Raw genomic sequence first — 17,336 nt, forward strand, 5'->3', positions numbered from 1 at the left:
TGCGTTAAACCCTGTTTGTATATTTTATACATAGTTTTGCTATTTTCCATAAAAATCAGTTACCATTGTGACAATTAATACAACCTAAAGTTGGGTGGATGGTATTGAGTAGAGAATATGTTTGTTGGAGTAGGGAGTGTACCACACAGTTTGGGGAGTGAAGTGCTATCATGTAGGGCAGGGAAGAGGATGTACTTTTCATTTGAATTTCAAAACAGAGTGAGACTATGATCTTGACACCACTTTTTTTTTTTTTTTTTCCATATGTTGCAGGTTGGAAAGAAATACTCAATACTTCAGCTGGTCTTTTACAGCAAGGTGGAGTTATTGGTGTACCCACTGATACCATCTATGGCATTGCCTGCTTAGCACAGAGCTCTCAGTCTATGAGCAACATCTACAATTTGAAAGGAAGAAATGGAACCAAACCTTTAGCTATATGTATTGGAGATGTTGAGGATATCTACAGGTAAGTAAATGCTTATTGTTACTAACAAAGATATCTTGGTATTTGATAGGCATTGAGTAGTCAATGAATACATTAAATGGAAACCCTGACGTTTTTATTTTTAATTATTATTATTCCCCCTTTTTTTTTTTTTTTTTTTTTTTTGGTAAATATACAATTCAAAGTGTTTGTTAGAACTGTATAAATACCTTTTGAGCCTGTCAGGAATGCTGTAATATCCTATAAACCTGCAATATTATAAAGCAGAAGAAGAGAGAGGAAGATGTTCTGTGGTCCCAACACACTTCCTCTCCTAGGGTGTCAATACTGCTCCTCCCATGGATATACTTCAGTGAGCATTGTCACCCTAGGACCTGAAGAGAAAAGTGAAAGGGAGAAAAGCCTGAGAGAGAAAACAAATACAACCACCACATCTAAGCTGCAACATTTGTGTTCTTGCATTTAGATATAGCTGCAGTTCTTTGCAGTGTATCTGTATCCTATCTGTACCTGTATCACTCTGGTGCTTGGTGGCAAACTGTTCCTTTTTGTAGTTTCTTTAAATTCACCCACTATGTGTCTGGGAATTTTATTGAAAGGCATTGTAGCAGGCACGCTTATTTCTGCAGTTGCCAAGTGTTGAACAAAACCCACTAACACTTTGACATGCCTTTTGATCTTCAGGAGATGTTGATCACTGCTGGTGTGTATAGCTGCACTATTCTGGCCAAAAATGAGAATCGGGTTTTTTTTTTTTTTTGCTTAGAATAAAAAGATCTCGATTCTCGCAATGTAAAATCCTTCACATTATACAAAACAAATTGGGCTAACTCTTTACTTTTTTTTTTTTTTACACTTATTAAAGTAATTTTTTCCAAAAAAAATTGCATTTGAAAGACCGCTGCGGAAATACAGTGTGACATAAAATATTTTAACAACCACCATTTTATTCTCTAGGGGCTCTACCAGTGGGGCCCGTCCATAGGGGCGCCACCCCCCTCCTGTAGAAACCCTAAAAAAACATTTAAAAAAAAAAAAAAAACGCCCCTCTAAGAAGAAAAAAAAAATCCCCAAAAATTAAAAAAAAGTAATTTATCTAAGTGCGCTGTGTCCGGGTGCCGGACGCAGTGCACTATGGGAAGCGCCACGTCAATGCAATCACAAGATTGCAGACGTGGCTCTTCATTTGTGGGCTTTTAACCCGCCTTGTGGCACAATGCAAAGCGCCGATTGGCTTCCGCCTGTAGAATAACTATGGACGGGAGCATTGTTTAAATTTACAGGTTACTTCCGGAATTCGTGGGCTAACCGAAAACCGGAAGTGACGTCGGCAGCTCCGTTCTTTGCATGGAGTGGAGCTGTAAGGTAGGAGAGCGTACCAGGCAGCTCTAATATTCAGTTCACTAACTCGGTGAACAGGAGATCTGTGCACAGTCTGTGCAGTCACTCGTCAGCATCATACTACTACATGCAGCTGACACAGCCGATTTTCTCTAGAAACCTGACACTAGGCTAATCTGCCATTGGCTTCACTGTGCTAGCTGCCCCTGTCCCTGAGCCATCCCTCTGTCCCTGAGCCATCCCTCTGTCCCTGATCCCACTCCCCACCCCACCTCCATCCCTCTGTCCCTGATCCCACTCCTCACCTCCATCCCTCTGTCCCTGATCACCACCATCCCTCTGATCCCACCACCAAAGGCAAACATGTAAGATATTGCATTATTGCAGTCCCTAAATGTGATGACTGTATTTGTTTTATTAGGCTTTTTTTTGTACTTCATTGTCTGCGGTGACCTCTGCCTATTGCCGTTTCCTGAGCACCTTTTTTGTTTCCTGTTGTTTTTTTTTTTCTGGTGAACGAGGGGTGTGGTTGGGCTGTCAGACTGATGTGTCATTAGAACCTGGTATATAATGTAGAGACTGGTATATAATGTACAGAGCCCTGTGTATAATGTACAGCCTGGTATATGGTGTACTACAGGGGACGGAGTTGGTGGATTCTATAAGGGGTGGGGCATATGAGAAGTGGGAGGGGTCAAAAGGGTGGGCAGGGTCTAGCGCCCCCCCATCTTAAAACTTCACCAGCCGCCACTGGTCTCTACTAAAAAAAAAAATCTATATATTTATATATAATGTTTGGGGGTTCTAAGTCATTTTGTAGCAAAAAATGATTTTAACTTGAAACCAACAAATGTCAGAAAAAGGTTTAGTGTTTAAGTGGTTAAACTTTCCTCACACACTTTAAGTGTATTCAATTGAAAAATTGTTACAATGTTTAGACTTCCTTCAACTGATAAAGAATGTTGTGCTTCTTGGCAGACTGCCCAGATTTTTTTCTTCCTTTCTTTTGATGGCTGTGGCTTCAGACAAGCAGAGAGAGAATTCTTTGCATAGCAAAGAATTGCTATGCAAATTCACTCTAGAATATAGTGAAACTAAATTTACCTTCAGAAGTCATCTAATTCCTTTACGCCTTACCCCAATCTGTCCGATTTTATCTCCTACTCTGTTAGCTTTTAAACGATCCCTGAAAACCCTCCATTTCAGAGAAGCCTATCCTACCCAAACATCTGTATTTTTCATTTTTCTCCATCAGCTCATCCCTCACAGTTATTAGCTTTTTGTTCTACTTGACCCTCCCTTCTTGATTGTAAGCTCCAACAAGCAGGATCCTCAGATCCCACCTGAATTGTATTGTAACTGTAATGTCTGCCCCCATGTTGTAAAGCGATGCGCAAACTGTTGACGCTTTAATAAGTCCTGAAGAAGAAGAATTTGTGAATAGAGTCCACCTGTGTGTACTTGAATCTCGCTATAAATACATCTGTTCTGTGAAGCCCTCAGAGGTTTGTTAGAGAACCCTAGTGAACAAACAGCATCATGAAGGCCAAGGAACACACCAGACAGGTCAGGGATAAAATTGTGGAGAAGTTTAAAGCAGGGTCAAGGCTATAAAAAAAAAATCCCAAGATTTTAACATCTCATGGAGCACTGTTCAATCCATAATCCTAAAATGGTAAGAGTATGGCACAGCTGCAAACCTACCAAGACACGGCCGTGCACCTAAACGGACAGGCCGGGCAAGAGAGCTTTAATTAGAAAAGCAGCCAAGAGGCCCGTTATAACTCTGGAGGAGTTGTAGAGATCCACAGCTTAGGTGGGAGAATTTGTCCACAGGACAACTATTAGTCTGGAACTCCACAAATCTGGCGCTTATGGAAGAGTGGCAAGAAGAAAGCCCATAAGAAGTCCCATTTGCAGTTTCTGAGAAGCCACGTGGGGGACACAGCAAACATGTTGAAGTTTCTCTGGTCAGATGAGACCAAAATTTCACTTTTTGGCTTAAAAGCAAAATGCTATGTGTGACGGAAATCTAACACTGAACATTACCCTGAACACACCATCTCTTTCTTCAGCAGTGACAGGCAAGCTGGTCAGAATTGATGGAAAGATGGATGAAGCCAAATACAGGGCAATCTTAGAAGAAAACCTGTTAGAGCTTGCTAGAGCCTAGACATGCAACCAAAGCTACAATGGAATAGTTGTACCTAAAGCATGTTCATGTGTTAGACTGGCCCAGTCAAAGTCCAGACCTAAATCCAGTTGAGAATCTGTAGCAGAACTTGAAAATTGCTGTTCAGTCTATCCCCATCCAGTCTAACAGAGCTTAAGCTATTTTGCAAAGAATGGGCAAAAATTTCACGCTAGATGTGCAAAGCTGGTAGAGACATCCCCAAAAATACTTGCAGCTGTAATTGCAGCTAAAGGTGGTTTTACAAAGTATTGACTCAGGCTGAATACAAATGCACATCACACTTTTCACATATTTATTTGTCAAAAAAAGTCCAAACCATTTATCATTTTCCTTCCGCTTCACAATTATGTTCTACTTTGTATTGGTCTATCACATAAAATTTCAATAACATGCATTTACGTTTTTGGTTGTAACTTGACAAAATGGAAAATTTCAAGAGGTATGAATACTTTTTCAAGGTACTGTAAATAAAGCTGTGTATATTAATTTAGCTAGGCATGTCGTCTGCAAAATGTCAATGTTGAGTGGGTGGTACTGTAGTGATGAGCTGGCTCCACCTTTCTCATCCAGCCAGTACACAGCACAATTGACCACGTGAGTTCCCAGTGCTCTTTTTTTATTTTTTATTTTTTTTATTTAATAGATGCATATAATAAATGTGTCTCAGGACCTTACTGTACTGTTATTTTGGCTGTGTGGCGCTTTCTGGGTCCAGAGCCATGGCACAGCCCCAGGAGTGATCTCGCCTCTGAAGACTCAGTGGGCACTGAGTTGGGGAATGTTTCAAATTTCCTTCCACCCCGTTTACCATGGTGTGGTATCTAGAGTTGTTGATCTGCTGGGAGGAGTGCAGGATTTCAGTTTCCCTATTCAGCCTGAAGGAATTGTATTCCCGCTGCTCCAAAACTACTCCTGAATCCTTGGTCTGTTTTCCGCTGCATGACTGGCTGACTGTTTTCCACTGTCTTGGTCACTGCCAGCTTGCCAGAACACATGTTTGCTAAGACACACAGTCCTATGGCTGACCTCAGCCTATACACTAGTAGTTCTAGGGCATCTACCAGGTAGTCTAAGAAGGAACGAACACCTGTAATCTGGGACCCCTGTCCACTCTGGAATTCCTGACTGCTTGTGATCAAATATTGGAACACTCTGCCCTCAGGTTTTAAGCTTTCCCTGGTGCCATGTGTTGCCATCCTCTGCAGAGTTCATCTCTGACCCTTCTTGGACCCCCAAATCAAAGTCTGTGGCCCTGTTACCATCTCTGATATAGAGTTCCAATATTTTATTACTGGGGAGACTCCTTTTGAGGCACCACAGTATCTTACAGTTCATGCAGATTTACAGAGGGTTGTCTCCGACCTTATCATTGTACTACCCTGCATCTGTAGGGTCAGTCTGCTGTTCCAAGCCTTGGGTTTTTAGAAGACTGAACATCCTATAGTTTCCTGGGTCCCACCTAAGAAATGTGTTGGAACTTTTCCCTTTTGAGGGGGAATTTGGTTTGTTCACACCGTGGTTACACCAATGATCAACTTTAACAGGCAGACCCCAAACAGGTTGAAGGTGTGCTTACATTTCCATATTTTATTGACAGCCAGTAAAATTCCCTTCTTAAATCCCAGTGTGGTTCTCTGCTCTGTTGGCAGGTAGCTTTAATCTAACAAACACTGATATGTCCAAAGAGCATCTGATTCAATTACACTTCAAGGGACATTGTAAAGGGCCCTGCCGACGACATAGTTATTTGCAACCCCACAGTTCTGGCTCCATACCTGTGGAGGGGGTTAGAGGGATCCCACTCTTCTCCTCCTCAATCTACTTCAGCAGTAAGTACATGTCGGCATTCAGAGCTTGTTTCTCACTAACGTCCTAGAGCCCAAAGAGGTCAATTAACCTCTCTGCAAATTGGGGGGGTTGTCTGTACATTAAGAGGGGTCCTTGGGTTGTTTGCCTCCTCAGCATTTAGGTGCTTAGGTCACCCCCTTTACCTCATTGACGAAACCCTTCAGCTGTCCCTCACCATTTTTATGGTGTGCACTTAGCAGTTTTTCTTCCCAGGTCTGTCGGTGTTCCCTGCACCCTGTGACCCATTGTTCCTACTCTATATAGAAACCTGACTACGGGAGTGGTACTCCACGCGTGGGTTACTCATTCTTGGAAAGAGTTATGGTTTGTTTTTGTTTTTGTTTTTTAACCCCTTGCACCCTTGTTTGTGTGCAGATATGCTGAAGGGCTTCAGATCCTGAAAGAGCCGTGCAGCACATCTGTGCATGTTCAAACGACCATCTATTAGCCAAGTCAGGAGACTTTGTTTGCTTTTTGCAGGAAGGCACTTGCACAAATGTAAATGAGCTCCAATTGGCTTAAAGTGCCTAGCCTAACCAGAATGCTGCTCTGCAGTGGGTCACAGACAGTTGATATCATGATTTAGTAGCTTAAAGTGGTTGTAAACCTCAGAAATATGAACAAAGCATATCCCTCTATAATGTGTACTTGTCTGAATCCAGAGCACTAAGTGACATTTTTGTCTGCTGCATCATTCCCCCGCTGTTGGCATGAGTCGCTTCTGACAAGTTTTCCTGACACCAAGAGAAACAAAAAGGGTAGGGATCTCCAGCACACAGCCTGTGACTGACAGCCTCAGCTCTGTTCTTGTGTGCTGTGTGGATGGGAGTGTGTTCCTTCCATTCAATCAGCTCTCAGAGCTCTACTTGCTGAGTTCTGAAGTGTGTAACTTCAGCTCTTTGCCCCAGTTTTCTGAGAGCTCAGACAAGTTTTATAAATTCCTTGACTTTAAATGGATGTAAAGAAGATGGTAGATAAACAGGCACAACGTATGTAGGAGGATTTGTTCCATCTGTGTATCACCTCAGTCACTTCACTGGGTAAATGTAAGGGTTTACAACCACTTTAATACTTGTTCAGTTTAATGATTTTTGTTTTGTAATACACCTAATCTTTGTATTTTCTTTATGTAGCTGTATTATATTTATATTTGCTTAAAATTCGGCTTCAGAATTGCTTGTTATCCTAGATTGAAATAACTGTTTTCTAAACTCTTTCCCTAGCTCAACTGTTTGTGTGTTGCTTATGTAAATGTGTCAATTATTACAGATGCATTTCTTGTGATATCTGCAGGTACTGTCATGTTAATGTTCCAGAGCAATTGCTTCGTGATTTGTTACCAGGACCAGTTACCCTTGTAATGGAACGCTCAGATGGCCTTAATAAGGAGCTTAATCCTTATACTTCTGTGAGTATTACTGCAGAGAACCCACATTATTTGTAATTAGATTTTTGGGTCTTGGCAAAACATCATGTTCAGTTTGTTCATCCGTTGTTTCATCTTATTTTAGTTGGTTGGTGTTCGTATTCCTGACCACGCATTCATCAGACAGCTGGCACAGATCTGCTCGGAGCCTTTGGCACTGACAAGTGCCAACATCAGTACGCAGGAGAGCACATTGACAGTAGAGGTATTTCCACTAAAGCTAAGTTGTGACTTCGAGATGCATACCTAATATTAAAGTAACTCTGTTTGAAGAAAATAAAATAATGAGGCCATCCGTTGAAAGAAAGCAGTGTATACTTGTCCATTTGGCTGCGACTCTAAACCCCACTTTTGGTGTGTTGGTTGCCTGGTTCCCCATCCCACTTATTGGTACTTTCTGTCAGCCCCTACGTCACTATTGTGTGATGGGAAATGCCAACCACTGATACTCATGGAAGTGTTGAAAGCTAAAAATCTTGTGTTTTTGAAACCATGCACAAGTGCCAAAACTACCATATTGTAATATATACTGCCCTCAGGGCAAATACGCAAAGCTATAGCAGGATAAAAGGTGAAATGTGCACAATGGAGCTACTTGCTTTTCTGCCTTAAGGGCCAGTTCACACCACATGCAGTCCAGTGTGTTCCAGAAAAAAAAAGTAGAACATGTTGCCTTTTTCCTGCACTGGACTGTACTGAAATGCTGTAAAAAGCATCTGGAACGCACCAAAATTGCGCCTGCAGAAAAGCATCCAGAATGCATCCTGACTGCGTTTCTATGGTGTGAACTGGCCTTAAAGTCAACGTTCCAATCTTTTTTGCTTGTGAAGTTTAATTGACACTAGGATAGTATGTACATGTAGTCATACAGTTGTTAAAGGTTGACCTAACTTTACTTACAGTGCCAAGAAAAAGTATGGCATTAAAGTGGTTGTTAACTCGCTTATATTAATAAAAAAAAAAAAAATCCCATCTGCACTGTAATAAACCAGTAAATGTCCCTGTGCCTGTGTTGGGTAAAACAAAAAAATATGCTTATCTGTATGTATAATAGCGCAGCTCCCAGGACTCAGCTGCCTCTTCGGGTCTCCTCTCGTTCCGACTTACAGTTCCAGTGGGCGGGGACGAGGCAGCTGAGTGCTAGGAGCCGCGCTGTTATACATACAAGCATATTTATTACCTAACGCAAGCACAGTGACATTTATTTGTTTGCAACAGTGCAGATGGGATGTTTTTGAATAAAGTATGAGAGCAGCCAACATACAGAGAGGGAAGGGGGAAGGAGACGAAGAAGAGCAGGCTGCGGGTGAAGGAGGCATGCAAACAGACCACAAAGTCAGGGGCTCAGCAGCCATGATTATTGTGGTCTGAGGGGAGGGCATAGCCAGGCAGGATCAGCTAGGTGTTACAGGGTGCTAAATTACACAGCACAAGCACTGGTTTAAAGGAATGCATTAAAGCAGGGGTGGCCAACCAGTGTCCCAGGGGCCACATGTGGCCCGCGACCTCCTGCTCTGGAATGGCGGGTTAGTAAGCCCAGGTTGCCGACCCGTCATACCACAGCATCAGTGCTGTGAATGAAGCTGGTGGTAGAGCAAGAAAACGGCTGCAGAGCAGAGCCCATAAGCCAATGCTTCCTGTACAGCACCAGCTTTTGCCACAGGCTGAGTCTATGGCAAAGTTCAGTTAACCCACAGCACTACCCTGCACCCGCGGTGTGGGTAATAATCAGTGTGAAAGCAGTTTAGGCCCTTTTCACATGATCGGCCCTACCCAATCGGACCCGCAGTTCACCTCTACAGAGCGGCCGATTTAAACAGACTTTTGTCCATTTACTCCCGTCTGCCTCAAATCCGGTCCTAAAAATATGATAAAAAAAATAGAAGGGAGTTCGCCCCCTTCCATCTGGGTGAATCGGATCGGAGGACCTATAGTGTAGCCATGACCTGTCATCCGCCCACTCCACTCATTGTGGCCCTCGATTGGTTACCAAGTTGCTTAAGTGGCCCTCGCTCTTAAAAAGGTTGGGCACCCCTGCTTTAAAGCAACAGAATCTGTTTGTTAACCCCCAAAAAAACTCTTTAGCTGGTTTTCTAGTAATTTGCCTTAAAATGTGATTTGATCCTCATGTAAGACACAATAGACAAACAAAATTTGCTTAAGCTGGTAATGCACAAACAACTATAATTTATCATGTCTTTATTGCACACACCCAAAAAACATTCACAGTGCTAGAGGAAAAGGAAAGTAACCTTTTGGAGTTAAAGCGGTTGTAAACCGCTGAAATAAACCCTGCAAGCTAAAGGTATAATCTGCTAGTATGGATCGCATACTAGCAGATTATGAAATACTTTAGAACGAAGCCCTCTCAGCAGTGCCCAGTCATCCGCTGAGAGGGCAGACATTTTCTCCCTTCCTCTCTTATGGGATTGCGGGCTGCAGCGTTGGGAGTGGCCGGAGCCATGATGATGTCACTCGTGGGAGCCCACAGTTTCCGTCAAGAAGCTCTGAAGTTCGTGCAGGGAGACCGGCGTCAGGCTGCCCTGTGTGGCCATGATGGTATATCAACCTCATCGGGCTGATGAAGGCATGGTTAAGTTTTCGAAACGCTTCCCGATTGGCTCACACAACTGGTGGACTGACAGCTTCTCTCACTACTCCAGCTGGACACATCGTCTTTGGGCGAACATCCGATTTCTGGCTATACCATCATGGCCACGCAGGGCAGCCTGACGCCGGTCTCCCTGCACGGACTCCAGGCTCATCTTGCTCCCCACCACAGCTGGCTTTCTCCTTCAAGGACCACACAGCTCCCAGTTCATTACAATCCAATGCAGACTGTCATCCCCCCACCCCCTTTCCCGCTTGTGAGTTCTATTTGTTTTATATGATATTTTACTAATTTAATTGTGCTACGCTATGCCAGTTTTGCACTGTCTTAGTTTAAACACTAATGGCTGTGTGTTGTGTTATTTTAAAAGGACAGCAAATTTACATTGTTATACAAGCTGTACACTTTGTACATTGTAGCAAAGTGTAATTTCTTCAGTGTTGTCGCATGAAGATATAATAAAACATTTACAAAAATGTGAGGGGAGTACTTACTTTTGTGAAATACTGTGTGTGTAAATAAAAAAAAAAAAAAAAAATATATATATATATATATATATATATTTTTTTTTTTTATTTATTGATCCTGCACTTCCAAGTAGGGGTTTAATGATTAGTCACAGCAACATTAGTGACTGCTGGTAACTACTGATCGGCAAAGAGACCTACTGACGGAGCTCTGCCTATGTAAACATGGCAGAGCTCCGTCCTGTCAATGGGAATGTGCTGGATTTTGTTTCCCTGAAAAGAAGGGAATAAAATCCAGAACATCCCTTGGTAAAAGCACCTGAAAGTACACAAACACACTGGTTAGGCACACGGTTAACCCTGTGATTGCCTTAGATGTTTAACCCCTTTCCAGCCAGTGTCAGTACAGTGACAGTGCATATTTTTAGCACTGATCATTATGTTGGTGTCACTGGTTCCCACAAAGTGTTAAGTGTGTCAGTCAATGTGAGATTTCCGCAATGTCTCAGTCCTGATTATATAAGTAGCTGATCGCTACCATTATTAGTGTAAAAAATAAATACAATTCCAGTATATATTCCATAGTTTTTAGACGGTATAACTGTTGTGCAAACCAATCAATATACACTTATTGGGATAAAAAAGTTTTACCAAAAATATCTATCAAAATACATATTGGCCTAAATTTATGAAGAAATATTAGAATTTTTATGTTTAAATGTTTTTATTAGGTTTTAAAGTAAAAAATATAGATTTTTGTTTTTCAAAATTGGCAGGTTTTTTTGTTTATAGCGCGCAAAAAAGATAATCCCAGGGATGATCAAATACCAATTTTAAAAAAAGTATATTTTTGGGAAAAACTACATAAATATAATTTATGTACATCGTTGCATGACCACGCAATTGTCAGTTAAAGTAACGCATTGCCGTATAGAAAAAAAAATGGCCTGGTCATGAATGGGGGTAAAGTAGTGGATAAGTCAAATCATTTTAATACATGAATTGGAGGTTGTTCTTTATTGTTGATAGGAGTTTAAGGACTTGTGGCCTATGTTGTCCCTAGTAGTTGATGGAGGACCTATTGGAGACTTGCAGAGCCCAGAGTGTCGGTTGGGATCAACAGTAGTTGACTTATCTATACCTGGGAAGTTTACAGTTATCCGACCTGGATGGTAAGCTCATTTTTCATTTATTTAACTTAAGTACAGCTATGATGAGAAGCGAGGTGTTGTTCCGCTGCAGGCACTGTTCCTCACTGATCCTCCAACTCATGGAGCTGGCTCCCAACAATTGCTTTCCATTTCACAAGTTCTACACAAAAACTTTTGAAGTGAAAGGGAAGCCACTTAACATTTAAAAAAAAAATGGATTCCAGGTTAATAAACTTTCTATCATACAGGCTGTTCCGCCTGGTATGTGCAAATCAGGTAGTACAGTCTGTACAATGGAGAGTTTAACATACTCAAATTAAGGCTTTTAAATGGCTTAAAAGGCTTCCCTTCCTCTCCCAAGAGTTTGTATATGTACATTTATACAGCCGACAAAGTAGAACAACTTCTCGGGTACATAACAGGCACCGCATCATATCTTTATGCAGTCCTTGGCTACTACCCTATTTCACCACTGTAACGCCCGGTATAATATAAAGAACAAGTGTCCCATTATATGAATAGTGGGGTCAGGCTCATGTCTACCCATATACAAATACGGAACAATTCCCCAAGGGGTTTTTTAGCAGCAAAATTCCAGGTCGAAAAATGATTTAATTAATTTTCCTACATCATGTTTTGCTGCTAAAAAGGGGAATTGTTCAATTTTGAAATGTGCAGCCTTGCTGACTCTTGATACATTTGTCCCCCGTCATATACAAATACTGACTTTTAGATCAGTCAGCATTTGCATAGCATCTTTGGGCCGATATGGCCAGTGGATGGGCTTCCTTACAAATAAACCTTCAGTTAAAATTGGCTAAATACATTCCAGATGTTTGCCTTACAGTTAATTTATATTTCTAAAGCAGCCACAGCCTTAGTAGACAAGCCTGTTATAGCTGTGCAGTCAGCAAGCCTCATGCTCCACACTGATTGGAGAGCTCTGGCTGCTGCAGAGAGATCACTGCTTACCCAGAGATTGCAAGGGTCCCACTCTATTAATTTGGAGCTTAATAGAACTATTGTATTTTATTGTTTTGTTTTTGTTTAATACTGCACTAAACCCAAATACAAAAATGTATATTTCTTTATTGTACATCATGGGATACACAGCCTTAAGTAATTAATGGGTTATAGGCTACCTTCAGGTGTTGACACTGGTAAACCCAATCAAGGAAGTTTACTCCCTATATAACACCTCTTCCAGGAGCACATCAGTTTTTTCGCCGGTGTCTAAAGGTGTTGGTCACGAGTGAAGATGTGCTCTGAGGAGCTCCAGGAGGGATCCGTGCTGGATTTAAATAGCCTCAATAGACCCGATCCATTCAAAGTGCTATTGAGGCCTAAAGGGATGGTACCTGGGGCCTCGTATCTGAAGCACAAGGCTTTGCCTGTAAACGCCTCTTTGTATGGCTGGAACCCAGGGCTTAGGTCTTGCTACATTATCTAAACTTCCTGATGGGGTGCATTACAGGTCCAGAACAGTTAAAACCCCTGTTTTAAGGACCCAGTCCCTGAAGGTTTGATGTGCAGCCAGCCGTGATGGGTGAAGGTTGGATTGTTTGTTAATTCAGAAAATCCTGCGCCGAGGAAAAGGTAAGGGAAGAAACTTGGGTATTAAAAACATCCATGTATTCCTTCCATTAGGGAAACATTTTTTGTCATGCCTGCTCCTCTGACACATCCCATCCCATAAGCGGCTTTAAATGTCATGACTATTTTCAGCGATTAAGTGCAGTTTGTGTAGTGCCTCTGTTTTTGTACTTAGGCCTATGCCTACCAAAAAAGACACCACATAAAGGCTTCACCCCCAGGTGCTAGGATCCCGAGTCGCATTTCCATGCCGTCTTCCTTGCCTGAATTACCAGTTGTAGCAAGCCAGGGTGAGCCATTTGGAACAAATTGATTGTGCAACTGCTGCTCACATCTCAGCCCCTGTATACGTGACAGAAGATGTCCTTTCCTCCTCCCTGCAGGGTCTGGAAGAAAGATTTGCGGCTTTCATCGCATCCTCCATTAAAATGGATAGAAAGCATGCTAGATCCATGAGGTATTACCCTCAGTCGATCAGAAGGAAAAACCCGATGATGATAGCTCTGCAGAGGAAACAACGGTAGATGAGCCTTTTTCAGCCTCTCAAATCTAAGGAATTGCTTTTACAGAGATGATTCTTCTACTTTAATGCTACCCCTAACGGAGTCTCCTGAAAGTTTGGTTTCTTTCTTGGGTTCCTTAAAACCCTCTCAACCTTTGCATGCGTTTCCTGCTCATGCATTACTAGAACAGCTTATTTTTGCTGAATGGCATCACCCGGATAAGCATTTTCTCCCTCCTAAGAAAATTGCAATTCTCTATCCCCTGGAGGAGAAATTATCCAAAAGATGTAAAACACCAGCAGTTGACGCTGCGATTTCCAATGTGAATAAAGGCCTAACTTGTCCAGTAGACAATGCACAGATGCTTAAAAGATCCAACAGATGAGTTGGAATCCCTGTTAAAATCTACTTTTTCCCATGGCAAGTGCCATTACTCAGTCTGCAGTCTGGCAAAAAGTGTCTGTCAATCCCTAAAGGACCAATTTAAACAGGCCCTTAGAGAGATTCCTGCACAACAAGCTTGGGATTTGGTTGAACTACCAAAAGCATTATGCTTTGCCATAGATGCTATTAAAGATTATATTCACCAGGCATCCCACCTTACGCTTAAGCTTGTGCATATGCGTAGAATCCCATGGTTTAAAAAATTTGGTCAGCTGAAACACCATGTAAAGATCTCCTAACTGGCCCCCCTTTCCACGTGGAGAGGCTATTTGGAGAAAACTTGGACAAATATATCCAAACAATTTCTAGTGGGAAAAGTACTCTTTTGCCAGTCAAAGTAAACGGGCTCTTTCCCCTACACCAGGGCCTTCCGTCTCTAGGCAGGGACAACGGCCTCCGCTGTCACACTCTAGAGGAAGATCTCAGAGTCAGACCCAGGCTCAAAAGAAGTCCTGGGGTCAGAAACCTGCAAGCCAGAATCCTAAAGCCCCATTATGAAGAGGCAACCCCCCTCACCAAGGCGTTTGCAGTTTTCAGAAGTCTGAAAAGATCAGGACAGTTGGGTCATCTCCATGGTAACGCTGGTACCATCTCGCTTCCTGAAGTCAAGCATTCCCAAAGATCCATAGAAAGGACAATCTGTTTCAAGTACTAGACCGATTACTATCTCAAATGATCCCCATGAAGGAGCGAGGTCTGGGGTTTTTATTCAAGTCTTTTCATGGTACCAAAACCAAATGGAGACGTCGGACCCATTCTAGATCTAAGAAATCTAAATAATTTCCTGAAGGTCCGCTCCTTTCGCATGGAGATGATCAGGTCAGTAGTATCTATCCTTCTAGGAGAACTTCTTCTGGCATCAATTGACATCAGGAATGCATAGCCTTATATTTCCCGCTCATCAAAGGTTTCTGCAGTTCGAGTTAGAGCAGCAGCATTTCCAGTTTGTAGCCCTGCCCTTCGGGCTAGCCACAGCACCCTGGGTGTTCCCCAAAGTGCTGGCCCCACATCTAGCCAGGTTAAGGGAACAGGGCATAATGGTCGAAGCTTACCTAGACGATCTATTGCTAATAGATCAGTTGGTGGCTCATTTGGAGCAAAGCATACGCACTACAACCAACTATCTGAAAAGTTGGGTTGGATTCTCAACCTAGAAAAATCTTCCTTAATACTGCTACAAAAGCTGGAGTACTTGGGTCCGATCATAGACACAGCCCAGGAAAGGGTGTTCTTGCCTGAGGCAAAAATCAACTCCATAAGAGAGTTGTTACGGATGGTCAGGTCAAATGGCGATCTCTCCATTCGCCTTTGCATGAGGTTGGCGTCTACGGGGGCGTCATTCGAAGCAGTTCCCTATGCCCATTTTAATTTAAGAATGTTGCAAAACGGTATCCTGTCTGCTTGTAACAAAACAATTTAAGCTTTAGACTTGCCAAAGCAGCTGTCCCTAAGAGTGTCCCAAAGCCTCACTTGATGGTTACTAACCCAGAATCTGCTGAAAGGAAAATCCTTCAGACCAGTCATCTGGAAAGTGGTAACGACAAATGCCAGCCTCTGTCTGGGGAGCAGTACTAGAAAAGGCAACTGTCCAGGGACAGTGGTCAAGAACCGAAAAGAACATTGTCTATCAATATCGAGCAGTATGTCTGGCTCTAAAGACCTAGAATTTCAGGTTATGGGATTGCCCTGTCAGGATTCAATCCGACAATGCCACAGCTATATCAATCACCAAGGGGGCACCATGCAGAGAGAGTTGAACCATATTCTAAATTGGACAGAAAGGAATGTTCCATGCTGACCAGCAGGCTTCATTCTGGGAGTAGAGAGTTGGCAGGCAGACTACTTGCAGTTATTTCCAGCGGAATCTTCTCTTCACCATATCCTCAACATATTTTGGGCTGTTTACCAATGATGGGGGACCCCAGATGTAGATCTTCTAGCATCCAGATTCAACATGAAGTTAGTCAACTTTGTAGCCAGATCAAGGGATCCATTCCAATGCATTGGTGACCCCATGGGATCAGTTCTCACTGATCTATGCATCCCCCCCCCCCCCCATTCAGTTGATGCCTCAACTTCTTTGCAGGATCAAGCTGGAAAGAAAGCTAGTAATTCTGGTGGCACCAGCATGGCCCAGAAGGTGATGGTATGCAGAAAGCGTAAAGATGGCAATGGAGGGCCCATGGTCCCTCCCACTACAGCCAGATCTGCTCCCACTGGGACCAATATTCCATCCTACCTTATGGTCTCTGAATTTAACGGCTTGGCTATTAACCACATTCTGAAGAAAAGTGGGCTTTCCGGGTCAGTTATCTCTACCCTGATTAGTGCAAGGAAGCCAGCTTCCGGCACTATAGAGTCTGGAGAGCTTATGTTTCCTGCTGTGAATCCAAGGGTTAGCACCCTCAGAGATATGTCATAGGCAGAATTCTTGCCTTTCTACAATTAGGGGTAGAAATGAAATTGGCATTGAGTACTATTACAGGCCTCAGCTTTATCGGTCTTATTTCAAAAGACCAATTGCTACTCATTCTGTAGTCTGAGGTTTTATACAGGGGGTGACATGGCTTATTCCGCCCGTCAAACCTCCCTTGAACTCTTGGGACTTGAACTTAGTTTTGTGTGTGTTACAAAAAACAGCCATTTGAACCAATACAACATATTTCCCTAGTCCTTCTGACAAGAAAGTGGGTATTTCTCTTTCGTTCACTGACTGACACAGCTCCATTTATTCTTGACCATAGGGTTGTTACGCCACTTTCAGGAGAGGACTAGGCAGAACATGTTACACGTACAAAAAAAGGGGCGGTCCCTTCAGTAACAACCCCCCAGCCTGCTTCCTGCAGCTTCAGTTTTTTTTCTGCCTAGTGAAGGAGATGGTCCTGGGATATTTTTTGCAGAAGTTTGCCTTTTGCACAAGATTTGAGATCCTGTTATCTGCTATCAACAGCTGGCTGGGTGACAGGCTGGATACTCTTATTCTTGTAGTCTCCCCAGCCTGGCCATCGAGCGTGTGCAGAGACCATAGCTACGCGCTGGGTCGGCGACGATATGCCCCTCAGGCTCCAGGAGCGGTCGGTGAGCGCAATGCTCCGGGGCACACACATGACCAGGCTACTGATGTCTGAGTCACAGGCCAGCAGCCACCCAGTACTCTTCGGGAGTGGGTCTGTGATGGAATGTCCCCAGCTCGTCCGGATGGTAAGTACAGCTCGTCCGGATGGTAAGTACAGCTCTCCCTGCCTCGGCGGGGTTGAGCCACTGGGAATTCCCTGGGAGATCAATTCAGGGGTCCCTCTCCTCCCTCTCT

The 17,336-nt window shown here is 43.0% G+C and overlaps 1 protein-coding gene across 1 annotated transcript in view; it reads left to right on the forward strand.

Annotated features, from left to right (window-relative positions):
* Nucleotides 1–17,336, forward strand: part of YRDC (yrdC N6-threonylcarbamoyltransferase domain containing) — a 47,069-nt gene that overhangs the window by 20,944 nt on the left and 8,789 nt on the right. Inside the window, exons 2-5 of the mRNA XM_077481819.1 lie at nucleotides 274–469; nucleotides 7,125–7,239; nucleotides 7,343–7,462; nucleotides 11,365–11,507. Of these exons, the coding sequence (XP_077337945.1) occupies nucleotides 274–469; nucleotides 7,125–7,239; nucleotides 7,343–7,462; nucleotides 11,365–11,507 (574 nt within the window). The remainder of the gene's footprint in view (nucleotides 1–273; nucleotides 470–7,124; nucleotides 7,240–7,342; nucleotides 7,463–11,364; nucleotides 11,508–17,336) is intronic.

The sequence above is a fragment of the Lithobates pipiens genome, unplaced genomic scaffold (genome assembly GCF_037356315.1).
Source record: "Lithobates pipiens isolate NorthernLeopardFrog02 unplaced genomic scaffold, aLitPip1_a1.2 Scaffold_16, whole genome shotgun sequence".
NCBI classification, from domain to species: Eukaryota; Metazoa; Chordata; class Amphibia; order Anura; family Ranidae; genus Lithobates; species Lithobates pipiens.